Source organism: Micropterus dolomieu, linkage group LG21 (genome assembly GCF_021292245.1).
Source record: "Micropterus dolomieu isolate WLL.071019.BEF.003 ecotype Adirondacks linkage group LG21, ASM2129224v1, whole genome shotgun sequence".
Lineage (NCBI taxonomy): Eukaryota > Metazoa > Chordata > Actinopteri > Centrarchiformes > Centrarchidae > Micropterus > Micropterus dolomieu.
Genome location: NC_060170.1, coordinates 30,130,794 through 30,146,955, shown reverse-complemented (window position 1 = coordinate 30,146,955; position 16,162 = coordinate 30,130,794). Strand labels below are relative to the sequence as shown.

At 41.1% G+C, this 16,162-nt stretch overlaps 1 protein-coding gene across 1 annotated transcript in view; it reads left to right on the top strand.

Moving 5' to 3' along the window:
- hmcn2 (hemicentin 2) overlaps window positions 1–11,532 on the top strand; it is a 46,139-nt gene extending 34,607 nt beyond the window's left edge. The window contains exons 59-81 of the mRNA XM_046034567.1: window positions 682–816; window positions 1,161–1,295; window positions 1,466–1,735; window positions 1,838–2,028; window positions 2,128–2,341; window positions 2,524–2,658; window positions 2,754–2,944; window positions 3,632–3,713; window positions 3,980–4,150; window positions 4,527–4,679; window positions 5,168–5,305; window positions 6,529–6,650; window positions 6,766–7,006; window positions 7,114–7,173; window positions 7,267–7,386; window positions 7,565–7,699; window positions 7,884–8,003; window positions 8,197–8,322; window positions 8,847–8,975; window positions 9,058–9,351; window positions 9,492–9,611; window positions 9,704–9,830; window positions 9,971–11,532. Coding sequence (XP_045890523.1) covers window positions 682–816; window positions 1,161–1,295; window positions 1,466–1,735; window positions 1,838–2,028; window positions 2,128–2,341; window positions 2,524–2,658; window positions 2,754–2,944; window positions 3,632–3,713; window positions 3,980–4,150; window positions 4,527–4,679; window positions 5,168–5,305; window positions 6,529–6,650; window positions 6,766–7,006; window positions 7,114–7,173; window positions 7,267–7,386; window positions 7,565–7,699; window positions 7,884–8,003; window positions 8,197–8,322; window positions 8,847–8,975; window positions 9,058–9,351; window positions 9,492–9,611; window positions 9,704–9,830; window positions 9,971–10,349 — 3,788 coding nt within the window. The 3' untranslated portion in view covers window positions 10,350–11,532. The remainder of the gene's footprint in view (window positions 1–681; window positions 817–1,160; window positions 1,296–1,465; window positions 1,736–1,837; window positions 2,029–2,127; window positions 2,342–2,523; window positions 2,659–2,753; window positions 2,945–3,631; window positions 3,714–3,979; window positions 4,151–4,526; window positions 4,680–5,167; window positions 5,306–6,528; window positions 6,651–6,765; window positions 7,007–7,113; window positions 7,174–7,266; window positions 7,387–7,564; window positions 7,700–7,883; window positions 8,004–8,196; window positions 8,323–8,846; window positions 8,976–9,057; window positions 9,352–9,491; window positions 9,612–9,703; window positions 9,831–9,970) is intronic.
- The last annotated feature ends 4,630 nt before the right edge of the window (window positions 11,533–16,162 follow it).

Sequence of the window (16,162 nt, the reverse complement as noted above, 5' to 3'; positions counted from 1 at the left end):
ACTCCAACTCTGGCACGGACCAAAAAGCTGCTCTCTGGTCCGCCTCGAAGGGGTGGTCTCAGACCGCTGTCAAGTGAAGTCTGGAGTGGTTCATTTCACCATTCGAACCAATAACAGGAAGTGTACTTTTGTATGTGTCATTTCAGTGGTTATAAACTTTTTCTACTCCTGTTTTGGTGACTTTTCGACCAAAATATCGACTAGCGGGTGAGAAACCTGGACTCGACGAAGCGAGTTGCCTTCTGAATGTTTGGGCTGAAAAGAACAATTCCAATTACTAGAGAAAGAATTCTGAATATACAGCGATAAAATGAAGGAGAATAGATTCCAGCTGTAGAGCAGTGTCGTGTGAAAGTTAAAAAACTGCGTCAACAGTACATCAAAATACTGAATATGGTATTTGGAGTGGTTTGTTTTTTCACCCACTGACTATATGACCTATTAACAAAAACCGTTTCCACCACACAGCTTTTGATTACAATTTCTGGACTGTTGGAGTTTTGCATTTGTGAACGCAAACCGGACTAGCTGGAAAATTGAAACGGTGTGTCATCCTCGCATTGGTTCGAGTCAGGAATGGAACCTTTAGGTTTAAACCCGCCCATAGACTAGCTGCATGTTTATTACATAGTAATGCATCTAAACACATTTAACAAAGGATTTGTTCTCCCATGTTTTTAGAGCCCCCAGAGATAAGGCCAATGGCAGAGGAAGTACAAGTGGTGTTGCATCATGGGACCGTTCTGCCCTGTGAGGCTCAAGGCTTCCCAAGACCGTCCATCACGTGGCAAAGAGAGGGAGTTCCCATAGCAGCAGGTGATGACTGATATGATGGTGATCTCTCATTTTATAAACACGGTGTTACTGTATGTAGATTAGGTTTGCTTGGACATTTGCTATCTGTCGCTGTTTTTCCAACATGAAAAATGTGCAATGTGTAAAATATGGCCAGAATTTTATACTGTGTTGGAACAGCACTTTGTACCTTAAGAGGATAGTCAGATAGCATAGCTCTATATACTATTACAGTAATGCTTTCAACATGTTTCAGACTGGACAGCTAGATTGCCATTCAGTCAGCTCTGTCAAACCGCATCTCACCGGAATTAGTGGGACTGATTTTCACACTCATGTGGTGTGACTTTATTGTTTGATTACAGGTCACAGGCTTGCTGTGCTCTCAAATGGAGCTCTGAAGTTTTCTCGTGTCACGCTTGGTGATGCGGGGACCTACCAGTGCCTGGCAAAGAATGAAGCTGGCGTAGCTGTGGGCAGGACTAAACTAGTCCTTCAAGGTAACACAGACTATTGATCTCACAGATGGGAAGAAAATGGTAGTTCCTCAGTGTTTATTTCTCATGGTCAAATTGTGTGTCACACTATGCAATTAGTAACTTCTAGTGCCTAGACCCTTTTTTGGACATTTGTAAACGAGTTTATGTTTGCTCATCTCGTGTTTCTCCAGTTCCACCTGTGCTGAGTGTGCCTCGTGTGGAGTACACTGCAGTGCTAGGCCAGCCAGCCAGCCTGGAGTGTGTGGCTGATGGGCAGCCCAAACCTGAAGTTACTTGGCAAAAGGAGAGGAGGCCTGTGGTTGACGGCGCTCATATACGTATCTTTGCCAACGGAACCTTGGCAATTACCTCTACTCAGCGCAGTGACACAGGCCTGTACACATGTACTGCCAAAAACCTCGCCGGCAGAGCCAGCCATGAAATGAGACTGGTTATTCAAGGTGAGTTAAGACTTCCATATTATGTAAAGACTTAATATAGCAGGTTTACGTTTAGGTTTACGCAAGTAGTTTTATTGATAAAACATTTATATTGATTTTCAGTCCCACCAATGATTCCTCCTGCGCAGACAGAACTATCAGTCATTCAAGGATTTCAGGCACTGCTGCCTTGTGCTGCTCAGGGTTCACCAGAGCCCAGAGTATCATGGGAGAAGGATGGTGCCACTGTGTCCAACCTACCAGGCAAATTCACTGTCCTGCGGTCAGGGGAGCTAATTATTGAGAGGGCTGAGGTTAGTCTGAGTACAACCCGTATTCTTCTCTGTGTTATAAACTCCATCTCTGTCCAGTTCCTGGCATAAGAATCAGTTCTGCTTGCTTTCTCCACACAGCCAGGAGATGCTGGTGTGTTTACATGTGTAGCTACCAATGCAGCGGGCTCTGTGAGACAAGACATCCGCCTGTCCATCAACATGAGGCCTGCCTTCAAGGAGCTGCCAGGTGATGTAACCCTGAACAAAGGGCAGAGACTGGCCTTGTCCTGCCACGCTCAGGGAACACCTTCTCCTGTCATCTCCTGGACTGTCAACAACAGTCCTTACCCAGGTATTATCTTCCTTCACATGGTAAACTGCCCAGCACTTCAATACTACCAATGCATTCCAGCGTCATTGTGACAAATCACATCCTATTCAAGACGCCAACATAGCAATCACTGTGTTTAATCTAATGCAGTATTGTGAGCTCAAACTGAAATGTTATTTGCTGATTGATTACAAATGTCCCAGGTGCCACTGTAGATGAGGCTGGCAGGAGCTCCATCATCATCGACAATGTTACTACTAGTGACGCTGGGACCTACGTGTGCATAGCAGAAAACAGCGTTGGCTCTATCCGAGCGCTCTCATTTGTCCGTATCAGAGGTGAGCTTTTTGTCCAGGATCAATCAGTGCTATTCAACTTTCTACAGATATTGCTTTCACCTTGTTGATGTTGTAAATATTTGCTATGTCTACAGAGCCTCCGGTGTTGAAGGGAGAAGCCCACATGTCTCAGACTGTCATCCAGGGTGGCTCTGCTGTGCTGGACTGTCCAGTCCGTGGAGACCCCAGCCCTGTCCTCCGCTGGCTCCGGGATGGAAAACCATTGCTTCGCTCCCTCCGAATGCAAGCACTTCACAACGGATCCTTGGTCATTTACAGCATCACTGTAAATACAGAGTTCCCTTATGCTTTATTTCCTACATATTAAAGCAGTGACCCTGTCATTAGCAAAATTTTATTAAACCAAGTCTCACATTTGAATAATAAAGCCCCCTTCAGCAAACTACTTGCATGAATAAATGTTTCATGTCTTGGAGAACAATGGAGCAGCATTCATCCTACCCAGGCTTCATCTACAGTTCCCTTGGGTGGAGGAACAGTGTGTGACTGTCCTGCAGCGTCCTGCTCCCACCTAAATCTGATTCGGTTCAGTCAGAAAGGCTAACAGCATTAGCAACAGACGGAGGAGATGAACAGAGAGCTGGATGTTCCCAGACTCTGCCCCTCTTTCTTTAGCCTGTAACCTTGTTAGGCCTCTAACTGCTGCTGTAATTGCACAGCCTGCAGTTGAGACTTTCTCACAGACAGATGACTGTCCTTCCCACAGAGCACTCTAATGTGAAATTTCCTCTCTGGCTCAATAATATCTATTATGACAAAGAATTCAATGGAATAAAGTCATAACTGCCCACTAGAAAATAGCAGTTTTTTGCTATAATGTCGCTTTTCTTTCTCATTTTATGTAATTTAAGGCACAGTTTTGTCCTGGAGGTTTGTGGCCTCATTAGAGGAAAATTGTTCCTCAGAGTGCCAATTAAGCCAAAGTCTCCTCCTCTACCTGTTTGATCTACAGGCTGCAGATGAAGGGGAGTACCAGTGCGTGGCTGAGAGTGAAGCTGGAACGGCAGAGAGGACCATTACTCTCAAGGTTCAGAGTGAGTTCTGTGTTCATAAAGACACACATTGTAATGGGATACATTTTACAAAAATTCACATGCCAGTAATAAGATAGTTACCTCTCTGAGTCTTGAACTAGTTTCACCTCCACTTTGTCTCATTGTTCTCTTAGTCAAATGTTGGTTTCCTCTTGCTGTGTCTCTTGTTCCTTTGATTTTTGTCACTATTTTCCTCCCTTCAGGAAGACTTTTCTATAAGCTTGTTATTTTTGCAAATAATCTAGTCTTCTCTCTGACTAACACAGTCAATGGAGGCTACTCTAACTGGGAAGAATGGGCTCCATGTAGTAGCACCTGCGGACAAGGTTTCCAAGAACGAATCAGATTGTGCAACAACCCAGAACCAGCCAATGGTGGCCGATCATGCAGCGGCCCCAGTATCGACTCCAGGAAATGTCAATCTGGTCTCTGTCCAGGTGCAAACTAATTTGTTTGTCTTTCACTTTAGTAGCTGATATTTTAGTGTCATTGCTACAGTGTTTCATAACATATTACAGTTTATTCTGGACACAGTCTGATATCCTGGTTAAGGACATAACCTATGCATTGTCATCCTGAATGCTTTTATGTACATGAACGAAGAGATTATTATAATGGCTACCTTACAGACAGCGGACACACACCAAAGGGACATTTCCACATTTAAGCTATGAGTATTGTTACAGTGTTTGTAAAAAGACAGATAGGGCTTTTAATGTAAAAAAAAAGTATAAATACGTTACAATGACGTATTATTATAAGTGCACGTAAACTCACTACTTTTCTGTCTGTTGGTATTCTTACTGATTAAAGGAGAGACTCCTCGCAAGACCAGAGGTAGTCTGATCGGCATGGTGAATGAGAGAGAGTTTGGCGTGTCCTTCCTGGAGGCCAACATTACAGACAGTGAAGAAGAGGGGAGCAGTACTATGCAGGCACGCCTGGACAACATCCCCCCCAGTGTGGGTAAGTGATAGCACATCACATTCCCTGGGTTGATATCTTCATACCACCACGTGTACTATGAAGACTACGTGTTTAGAGAGAAACATCTCCAAGTAATTACAGTGCCTGTTGCACAGCAGTCTTTTATCAGACACAAGTGTGCATACGGTATATAAACTGTCAAAAATTGTGTCAAAATCCAAGGTGTTGTTGAAATAGACACCGATGATATAATGAACTCTAAATTCTGCAAGTTAAATGTTTTTTTCAAATTAGCATGGTATGGGTTTTGCAAACTTTTAAAGACATTAATTTTTTTTTTTTTTTACAATGATGACCTGCAGTTTACATTTACCGCTTTACTAATGAGGTGATAGATGTGAATTCAGGGAAGTACATTCTGTGCAAACTGCAGAGCTTATTTTAGGGATATGGTCCGTGTGTAGACCACATGTTCTGCATTTTTGCGGTTCTGAAAGAGGCCAAGAGTTGATTTTGTGTCGTTGCAGGTCCCTTGCTGCGGGTGCTGGTGTCTGTGTTCGCTCCCATCTACTGGACCACTGTGCTGCAGAGCGGAGCAGCCAGAAACGGCTACTCCTTCACTCAGGGGCAGTTCAGGCAGGAGTCTCAGCTGGAGTTTGAGACTGGTAAATTTAGTCCTAGATCAGGGGTCTCATTTATAAACTGTGCATATGTACAAAACTGGAAATGTGCGTATGCCACTTCACAAGCAAAGGTTGTGATCTATAAAAAACAAACTTGACGGGAAAATGTGCATCCTGTAAAGAAACTCTGAACGATGCACATAAAGAGGAGAAATGAGAAACGACGACTCACATGGCAGAAGGATGAAACTGTTTGAAATGAATAGGCCAACTATTGTATAAAATAAATCGAAATATTACCTCTGAGTATTATAGGCTTAAAGCCCTTCTAAATAATCAGAAACACGTTTGATTGATTTTTTTCCCTGAAGTGCGCAATAAAAAAACAGAAATTAAGGTAATTTGCGGTGCACAAAAACAACCATGATTTAGAATCATAAAAACAAACTGAGACATCTGTTTCTGCAAAAGAACACCTCAAATATGTTGGACAGTTTAATCAGGAATCATTAATTAATACTTGCATGCACTGAAATTTATTCACATAAATAAGGTGAACAGGAGGACAAATTACATTTAAACTGATGCCGTTTTCAATGCGTCAGTCGAGCAAATACGAATGCACAGTTTCATGTATTGTTATCACATGTTTGTTGCCTTATCGAGCCAAACGCTGTGCGCCAGCGTGAGGATGTGATGTGTTGCTTGTAAAAATAACTCTATTTTATTGTCATTTACAAAAAGTCATATGTCTTTTAACTCGTCGGCAGCCTCTTTAATAGAGTGGACTGTTTGAATAGCCTAAATAAATGTTTAAACACAAGCGGAATTAATTAGATTTACTTTTTATTTTTGGCTTTTGAGTGCACGTACACTTTTAGTGAGGTTTCTACGCACAGTTTTATAAGTGAGACCCCAGTCGTTTTCAATAAGTGTTGTAATGAATATTTCAGACTTTAGATTATGGAAATATTGCATTTACAATCACAAAGGCTTTGTAGATATAACAATTTTGTTTGTTATGGTGAGTGCAGCACAAACTAAAAAGACAGAACTTGTGGTCATGGTTTTTATCTGACCACTGATCCTCTGATTGGTGATTTGTAGTTTACAAAACAACCAGCAGATGGTGCCACTTACTGTCACTGACATTCAGTTCACACACGAAGGCCATTACTTGATAACAGTTTCAGCATGCTTCCTTGTGCTTGTAAATGAGTTTGTAATTTTATTTGTTTTTTTTACAATCTAACCTCTTTAAACAGGGGAGATCCTTCGTTTAACCCATGTTGCCAGAGGTCTGGATTCTGAGGGAGTTTTACTAATTGACATCGTAATTAACGGATTTGTGCCTCCTTCATTATCATCATCTCATTTGAGTCTACAGGTGCGTTCATTACAATGTGTAATTAAAGGCCTCAAACATATCTCAGTAGAGAACTTGTTGACATATTCAAGTTCCTCTTCTATGTGTCTGACCGGATTTATTTTGCGTCCCAAAGGAGTTTGATGAATCATATGTGCAGACAGGCCAAGGGCAGCTGTACTCGTGGTCATCGCAGACCCACCAGAGAGGAGGAAACCCCATGGTGCTGCGCTGTAATCATACTATTATTTATGAGGGCCAGGAGGAGCGCCAGGGCCCTTTGCTCCAGTTACTCAAGGTCTCCGGGATGAACAGCGTCTACAACATGTTTACTCTCTCTTTGGACTTCCATTTCACTGCCAGCCTTCTCATACCAGGTCTGGGAAAAGAATAACAATGATTAAAAACTTCACCATCACTACGTCACATGACATACTGGTTTTGAATGTTGAAACAGCCGTGAACTGAGCTTTTCTGTTTGCAGATGGTTATGGAGACACATGCCCTAAAGGTTTCATTCTTGACACAGCCTCCTACTGTGCTGGTATGCCGCTTTCTCCTTTTTCATGCTCCATTAATCTTTGAACATTTATCACTGTACCAGTTTTAGTTTTGTAATTAAATGTGTCCTTGTTAGATGAAGACGAGTGTGCGCTCCAGTCTCCCTGCTCTCATTCATGTAACAACATCATGGGAGGCTTTTCCTGTGCCTGTCCCTCTGGCTTCACCATCTCTACAGAGTCCAACACATGCCAAGGTGAGACAAAAAAACATGCCTGCTGGGGTAATGGTGATTATTTACCAGATATACAATGCTAATGTCCTAATTACGTACTGGAAAATCATCAGTTTAAGCCCCTATTTGTCATCTTCATCTAATCCTCTGCCACAGCATTTGGCCTTATACTTCTGTTTCACTAATTAATACCATGCAGATATTGATGAGTGTTCCCAGGGCTCGCACATGTGCCACTACAACCAGCAGTGTGTCAACACAGTGGGCACATATCGTTGCCAGGCCAAGTGTGGACCAGGATTCAAACCCAGCATTACCGGAACCAGCTGTGAAGGCCAGTCATTGTTAATCACTGTTGCACAACATTTTATATGGAGGCAGAACAACGCGTTGTTGTGGTGTTCTTTGTTGAATCCAATTATATTCATTTTTATTTACTTACCATGCAGTATCTTATACAGTATACTGGATTTCTAAAGTAGATTGATAAAACCAGATTTGTCAAATGTGTGTTTCAGATGTGGATGAGTGCCAAGAGTCTGCACTCTCCCCGTGTCAGCATCAGTGCCTCAATACTCTGGGATCCTACCGTTGTATCTGCCACCCTGGATACCAGCTGTCAGGACATCGCTGCATCGGTCAGTCACCTAACTGGATGGAACTCCCACGGGTTATTAAGAGCTTAGAAAAGTCATAGAAATTAAATAATTGTAACTTTCAAATCATGGCATGTTATATTTAGGAGATGTTAGTCTGAGCAGCTGGAACTACTTGCTGTGCTGGGGGACAACTATCATTAACAGCTCTGTTGTAATGGTTGCACTTTCATAGACATCAATGAGTGCATGAGAAACGTATGCCCAGCTCACAAGGAGTGCCGTAACACAGAGGGAGGATACCAGTGTTTCGACAGCTGCCCAGCTGGCATGACCAAAGCAGAGAATGGAGCCTGCATGGGTTAGTGGGTTAAAATTATTATTATTTTTTTTATTTACTTTTATTTTTAAGGTGCTAAATGTAGGATTTGACCATACATACACACCAGACACAACTCATTTATGCCTAGAATGGCTCGTAGATTGGGTTCCATCCTCCAAGAAGACTTTGATTTTGTCAATTTATTTACTCTTGGACGAGTGACAGCTGCTTCAATAACCTGGACTTGTCAGCATTAGTGTAATCAGTGGATACAAACAGCAGTGGTGGTGATAATATTGGCAGCTTCTACAAACCTCTTCACTGCACATTATGGTGCACAATACCAGGTCACATTTCACAGGATTCACTTGTCCTTCAAAGACAGCGAAAGCTTTATAGATATAGATAATAGATTGGTAGTCAGAGAACAGAAGAAACATCTCTTTAACAAGTTTATGGTATTGTGGTCTTCATTTGAATTATTTAATTTATTAATAGTCCCAACATTTTATGATATAGTCCTAGACTGGCTGATATATTGTTGTTAACTTCATATTTTTCAGATATTGACGAGTGCCAGGATGGAAGTCACATGTGTCGCTACACTCAAATCTGTCAGAACACAATCGGAGGTTACGGTTGTGTATGTCCTAGAGGTTACAGATCCCAGGGAGTAGGCCTCCCATGTCTGGGTACGACACCGGCGCTTTGTATGTTGTTGTCGCTGTAATGTGGAGCACGCATGAGAACTGATTGGCTTGTTCTACCTTTCAGATATTGATGAGTGTCTGCAGACGCCAAACCCTTGTGCCTACCAGTGCCGCAATGTGCCTGGCAGCTTTAGGTGCCTGTGCCCTCCTGGTACTGTGTTGCTTGGAGATGGCCGCTCCTGTGCGGGGCTAGAGAGAGGGCAGACCTTCACCAATGGCACCAGAGTCAGGGCAAGACTCCGCCCACAGCTGGTGTCGTCTCTAGGCAGGCCAATCCTCTCCCGTTCTAATGGAGCATCTCGAATTACCAGACAGAGCTGTCCCGAGGGCTACACCACCAGAGACGGCACGTGTGTTGGTGAGCATGCATCTAAACTTTTACAAATAAATCAAATACAGAATTCACAAACACATTTTAAAAAAATAAATGAAAAGGCAACATCATACTCCTTTAATAACCTCGCGATTCTCACACTCTACACGTTATTCGCTGTACAGATGTAGATGAGTGTCTGCTCAGGAAGCCATGTCAACACGATTGCCGAAACACCATTGGCAGTTTCCAGTGCCTGTGTCCCCCAGGTTACCAGCTCTTACCTAATGGCAGGAGCTGTAAAGGTGGGAAAGTTTATTCAACTTAAATTGTATAACCTTCTTCCTCTGTTTAAATGATTACAACTAAGCTCCTTTCCCCTTTCTCTACCTTTTAGACGTTGATGAATGTGTAGAACAAGGCATCCAATGTGGACACAATCAGATGTGTTTTAATACCCGAGGGGGATACCAGTGCCTGGATACACCCTGCCCTGCATCCTATCAGAGTGGACAAAGCCCCGGGTAAATTGCATGACTAAAAAGTATTGTAAAGTATTTAAATACAATTAGGCTGTAGATACTATATACATGAATGCACTTTTTGTAGCTGTAAGATATTTTAGTGTATCAGTGACACTCCTGTTTCCTGGTGAACTTTTAAGGACCTGCTACAGGCCCTGCTCTCTGGACTGCGCCGCAGGAGGCTCTCCTCTGCTCCTGCAGTACAAGCTGCTCACGCTCCCCTCCGGCATTCCAGCCAGTCACAATGTGGTACGACTGTCGGCTTTCTCAGAGTCAGGCGTCCTGCAAGAGCGTACATCTTTTACCATACTTGAGCAAGAATCAGAGACGGGTGTGATGGGCCGGGTGTTTGGCATCAGAGACGAGTTAGGCAGGGGGATCATCTTCACCCTGCGGCCTTTGGATAGACCAGGACTAGTGCGGCTCAAGGTGCAGGCCACCACCATCTCCCCGCAGGGCCGTATTACTTACCAGAGCATCTTCATCATCTACATCTCCATCTCATCGTACCCCTACTGAGCTTCTGTGCTGCCTTACAAATTATTCTGCCTCCCAATGGCCTCTGGATGCCTTTTACCCACAAGGCAATTCACCAAAGCCCTGTGCACCGGACACATTAGGCCATGCAAAGAAGCTCTAAGAAGCAAGACAAGGTGGACATGGTTAGTAAGTGGATCTCATGATGTGTACCCCCGTCTGTGACTGAATTGTCATAGTGGAAAAAGTCCTATGACTTTAAGAGAAAAGATCTTTGTTTTAAGTGTTCAATTGGTTCTGTTGAATTGATTATAGAGCCGAGCCTACTCTATTAAAGACATCTGAACTGACAAACATGCTGGAGGAAAAAAAAATTCAGAATGTAAAAACGTGTAATGTCAACCAAGCACTGAAGTTATTTCGTAACCATCAGGAACCAGAACTATTTTTATTTTTGCTATCGTTCTGTATGTTAGTTTCAAATGTTAGCTAATTCTGGGTCAGATTTATTCTCATCAAAATATGTTTGCAGCGCGCACTTGGAAATACGAGTCTATCAACAGTTGTGAAATTGTACAATGTTTTCCCCTATTATTTTAATTTATTTAAGTGATTTAAACACATCACTGGTTCAGACAACCTCCGGTCCCAGAAGGTTTGAGTTAATAAGGATCTACCAGCATTGTAATAACCTTCATTGGCACATTGTAACAGTGGCTTGTGGCTACGTAGCTAGCGACAGTGTTTCGTCTATTGTATGTGTTTTTGTACTCTTTTATAAAAAAATTTATCAAATGAAAAAGCTTAAAGGTGCTATTCTGAATGTACTTGAGTGTTTTGAGTTGATACAGTTGTATTCTTTGTGACAGCTATTGGTGTTGGTGTTACAAGGGAAACGGGTCCGTTATTAAATACTCACCACATAGCTGGACCACACTTACATTTTTTGCAGTGTGGCATTAGCTACAAAATGGCACATCTTTCCTGCATTCATGACGCTACACACATTTTCGAAATCTCATTTCAACATTTGTAATAGTTGGTGTTCAGTAATCAAATATGTGGCACCAATGTACAAATGTGAGAAGGGAAGTTATCGGAAAACCATAAAATGCCCACAATTGCCGTTAAAATGTTTGCTCTACTCTTGCAGATTAAACAAATATTTCCCCTTTGCTGTAAATGGGTGTCAAATATTTGAAGAAATAAAATGGACAACACTTTTGTTACTGTCTGTGTTATTACCATACCATCGTTTAAGTCAGCTTTGGTGACACATTTCTGTAGAACCCAGAATAACATTTTACTAACAGCATTTTGCAGCACACAAACAGTATTGCGGCAAACATTTATTATTAACCAGGCGGGGAGCATACACACAGCCTTCTCAAGCAAATCCATTTGGCTACAAAATTAATGAATGTACTAACCCTGAAAGCCGATACCAAACTGGCTTTTAGATCCTTTCAACTCTTGGCTCTCATGGACCAGAAACTTTAACCTAAAATAATTTCTTTCCTCCTCTGTTGTGACTGTTGTCTTGTTGTTATACAGCCTGTCAGATATCCAGGAGAACATACAGTATATGCTATTTTTAGATAATCCAGTAAAGCGGTTGATGGTGACCTCTCTCTGACTTCTATCCTGTCCATCAGTTTCTGGTAGACCCTGATAAAAATCAACAACACTCCTTCAAAAACAACCCAGGGCACACTGTAAAGTTTGTGCAAAATTAAAATGCCTTTATTTAACATTTCAATATGTATATAAAAAATAACCAACGAGCTGCGACTGACACAGGTCTTTATCATTAGGGTCATTGTCAGCAGTATCTTACACTAATCGGAGCCCTTTAAAGAGAGAGCCGTGTCATCTCGGAGCATCTGGTAAGACTTGTAAAAAATGAGATTATATATTATTTGCACAACTGAATCAAGTTAAACGTGTGCATTAAAGCATGTTAGTGGATTTCCCCCACTAAATTAGAAGACTTAGGGGAAATTAACGAACAAATTATGACACTGGCAATGGATAAAGTTAGCAGCACACAATATAAACAGGCGCAGCCTATTAATTTATTTTAAAATACGTTTTTTTTGGGGGGGGGGGTTATTTAATTTTTTTAAAATATATTAGTCGTGCGTGTATGAATAAGAGATTTCGAAATGTTAACGTAAACATTAATTATATTTGAGCAGTAGACTGTGTGATGGAGGAGCAGTGATGCTCAAGAGTACTGAGTGGACCATGGGGAGATAGAAAACAACATGACATGTATAACACATAAGGAATCAATGTTATATTATTTTCTTTCCCTTCTGTCAGTGTCTGCATCCCTTCTTTCTTCCCTTCTCAGCTAATGAGCTTATTTTCCACACAACAATTCAGGTTTATTTACCAACATTAATACATCATAATGGCTGAATGCACCATATTGGTGAACACTCAATTCTTACTGGATATGTTTACACTAATTACTTTGTACAAATTCGTATCACATCATCAAAGTTCCTGTGTGTGAGAAGTGTTAAATAAAAAATAAAAACATTCACTAACAAACTTATCTAGTAACTGATGCCAACATCAGCAGCAAAAGGGGTTCAGTGGAGCCTGAAGATCATCTGCAGTGATGTTTGTAATAAACCAAACATTAAGCCAGTGATGTGTTCTTTCTTTGTGGAAAAAGTACCTCACATATTTTTTTGCTGCTTCTCTAATGATTGTAAGGTTGCTCCTGAGTCAATAATAAACCATACATTCGTACTCCTTTTTCTGACCGACTGCAGCAGCAACTCCACACAGCACAATAAACCGTGCTATAAACAACAGTAAGACAGTACACTGGCACAAACCAATTAATTAATCACAAATTAATTCATGACAATCATTGATAGTCACCTGTATGTTCTATCTGAAGTCATAAAGATTAGTCATGGAGATCAATTAACCCTGGTATCATGGGATTACTAAAAGGATTGTTAGAAAGGTAAAGCTGATCTGAATTTTAAAATGTGTTTTCAAGAGGAAAACACTTTGCAATGCAAGGTTAGCCAAAAAATGTCCACAAGGTAGGTGATTGTAGCTGTTACTGTCAAAAATATATTTCCTCCTTTTTAAAAAATATTAATAGTATTATTGTATAAATTACCAAAAATCACTTAAAATATTTTGTCGTTTTTTCAATAGCCCGCCCAGGACTTCCGGGAACTATCTGCAGTCTCCATGAACTACGTGACAATCAAACATTTTGGACCCCCGCTGACTTGACTCTCTCTTTAAAGGGCTCTGACACTGATAAGTTCAATCAGGGTGGTTCTCTATCAATGTGCAAGCCTATTAGTCAAAAAAAATGATACAATGATAAATCATCATTACATAGGTGAAGAAAAGAAGAGGGAAGAGAAGGAGGAGGAGGGTCAACCTAAATTTTAAAGATATAGCCTAATGTATTCAACGCAGAGATGGGGACTCGAGTTAAAGACTCGGACTCGAGTCCGACTTGACTCGGACTCGAGGTGCGGGACTTGTGAACAATGTTTATTTTTAGGAAACGTCTGATGAGTTATTCCCCTCCCTGCGTTACCTATAACCTGCCTACATAACACATAGTATCTGCTGCGTGCAGCCACACGTGAGAGAGGACAACAAACACCGGCAGCTGCTGAGCCATTCATCATAAACTTTGGCTTTAAAACTTCACACAACAAGACCCAAACAAAGAAGCGCTGAACACAAAATAGGTTAGTAACCTGAGGTTAGTAAACGTATTTAGCTCAGCATTGGCCAACTAACTTGTTTTAGCTACGACCTACAGGAGGTTAACTGTTGTTCGTCATGAAATGATGAATGAGCGTTTGTTTGCTTGCCAAACTTGTGGTAGTCGATTAACGTAATCATTTACGCCCCGCTGGCTGCCTTCACGTTTATTATTAATGTTTATTTAGCTAACGTTACACTGGTTTGAGATTCAGGGGGATGTGCTGAGTTACAGTAGTTCATAAGCTCATTATGTCATTATGTGTAGAAACATTAGGCTATACGGTTATGCTCTGTAAAAAACAAGTTACAGGTTTATTGTTGATCATGTAATGTTACAGTTTTATTTAGTTAATGTTACACTGCCTTTGAGAGTCAGCGGGGTGTGTTGACTTGCAGTAGTTAATAAGCTGTCATTAATTGCATTGCACATTACATGGTTGTGCTCTGTAAGTGAAAAACAGGTTACAGTTACAGAATTCCTTATAGTTATGCAGTGTTATAAGCAGCCTGGATTGAACGCATCAGGTGATACATCATTCATTATAGCCACAAGTGACTTGAGACTTGACTTGGACTCTAGCTCAAAGACTTGTGAGCATCTCTGAGTGAAGGTGGACCTAGTCCTTCCCATATGTACACATAATAAATTCCTAAAAGCACAGAATTCCTACAAAATCACCATACCATCATATATATATATTAAAGTACAATCTTTACATTATTCCTGAAGTAATGTTTCACAAAAAAGCAATAAAGTATATCTCATTGAGGTCAGGGCATATATTTGCTTTCAGCTGTACAATCCAAAAGGTCTTGCATTGGGAGAAGTATTTTTAGGCCTCTAATGTCCTTTTCAACAACTTGACCTTCAGTGTATTACGGTTACCATGTCCTGTTTGCGCATAATGTAACGTCATAGCATAATCAACATTCTTTGTGCCGATAGAATTTTTAGATTATACCTCTATATTGAACTTTTAATCTTCTTTTTGTCTGTCCTACCTAGAAACATCCCACAGTATATATCATCATATTGCCCAACCCAAACAGGTAGCACCAATGTTCATAGACGACTTACAATGTGCCTTAAATCATTAACATTAATTCTCCATGCCAGGAGTGAAGTCAAATCACTCATTACTGACTTTCTTTCACTTTGGAAACATGCAGTTTCTAGTAAAACTATGATAGTTACTTCAGGTAATACTTCAGCTGCTCAGTAGATGGAGTAGGGTTTAGGCTGTTCTAAAAACGGTGAAACTGTCTGTAAGATCAACGTGTGTGCCCTCAGTGTTTGGTACTGTTGGTCTCTCTGTTGGATGTTAAGCAGCTGTCATAAGGAGAAAAACAGTACATCAATCTCTACAGGAAGGTACTTAAACACTACCCCACATATGGATACGCTTGTGGCTGAATCAGTACCGTATAATAGGATTAGGTTACTTTTGACAGAAATGCCATGAAACTGACACGGTTGAAGAGCATCTGTTATACAAAACCCACTTTTTTGTCGTTCAATTCCATGAAATGAGTAACAGAAAAGGCCATGGACTGGAGAGAGTGTATTTGTTGATGCTTCAGTGTGTGTGTGTGTGTGTGTGTGTGTGTGTGTGTGTGTGTGTGTGTGTGTGTGTGTGTGTGTGTGTGTGTGTGCGCGCGCACGTGTGTGGGAGGTTGCCTCCAGTTGTTTCTGTAATGTGGTCATTGACTTAGCCTGGATATTAGGAACTGTGAGTGATTGTGAAATGACTTCATATATTTGGCGTGTGGTAGGGTTGTGTCACATCATATTGTTAAGACAAATCGGTATCATTTTTAATATAAAAAAGGCAATATTCCAACTTGTTGATGTAATGACATCATAACGTTACACAATAAGAAGCGTGGCTGAAAAAAGAGGCAGTAACATTGCTTAAAGTTAAATTTAAGACTTTTTAAGACTATTATTAATGCAATTTAAGATTTATTTCACATTAATACTGGCAAAAAAAATTCATGAGTCCCAGAACATCAGGACGGGCCCCAATTAACTTCTGAGATGAGGTCTCTCTTAATGAAATCTGCCAATCCAAATCGCATAATGTAAGACATCTTGT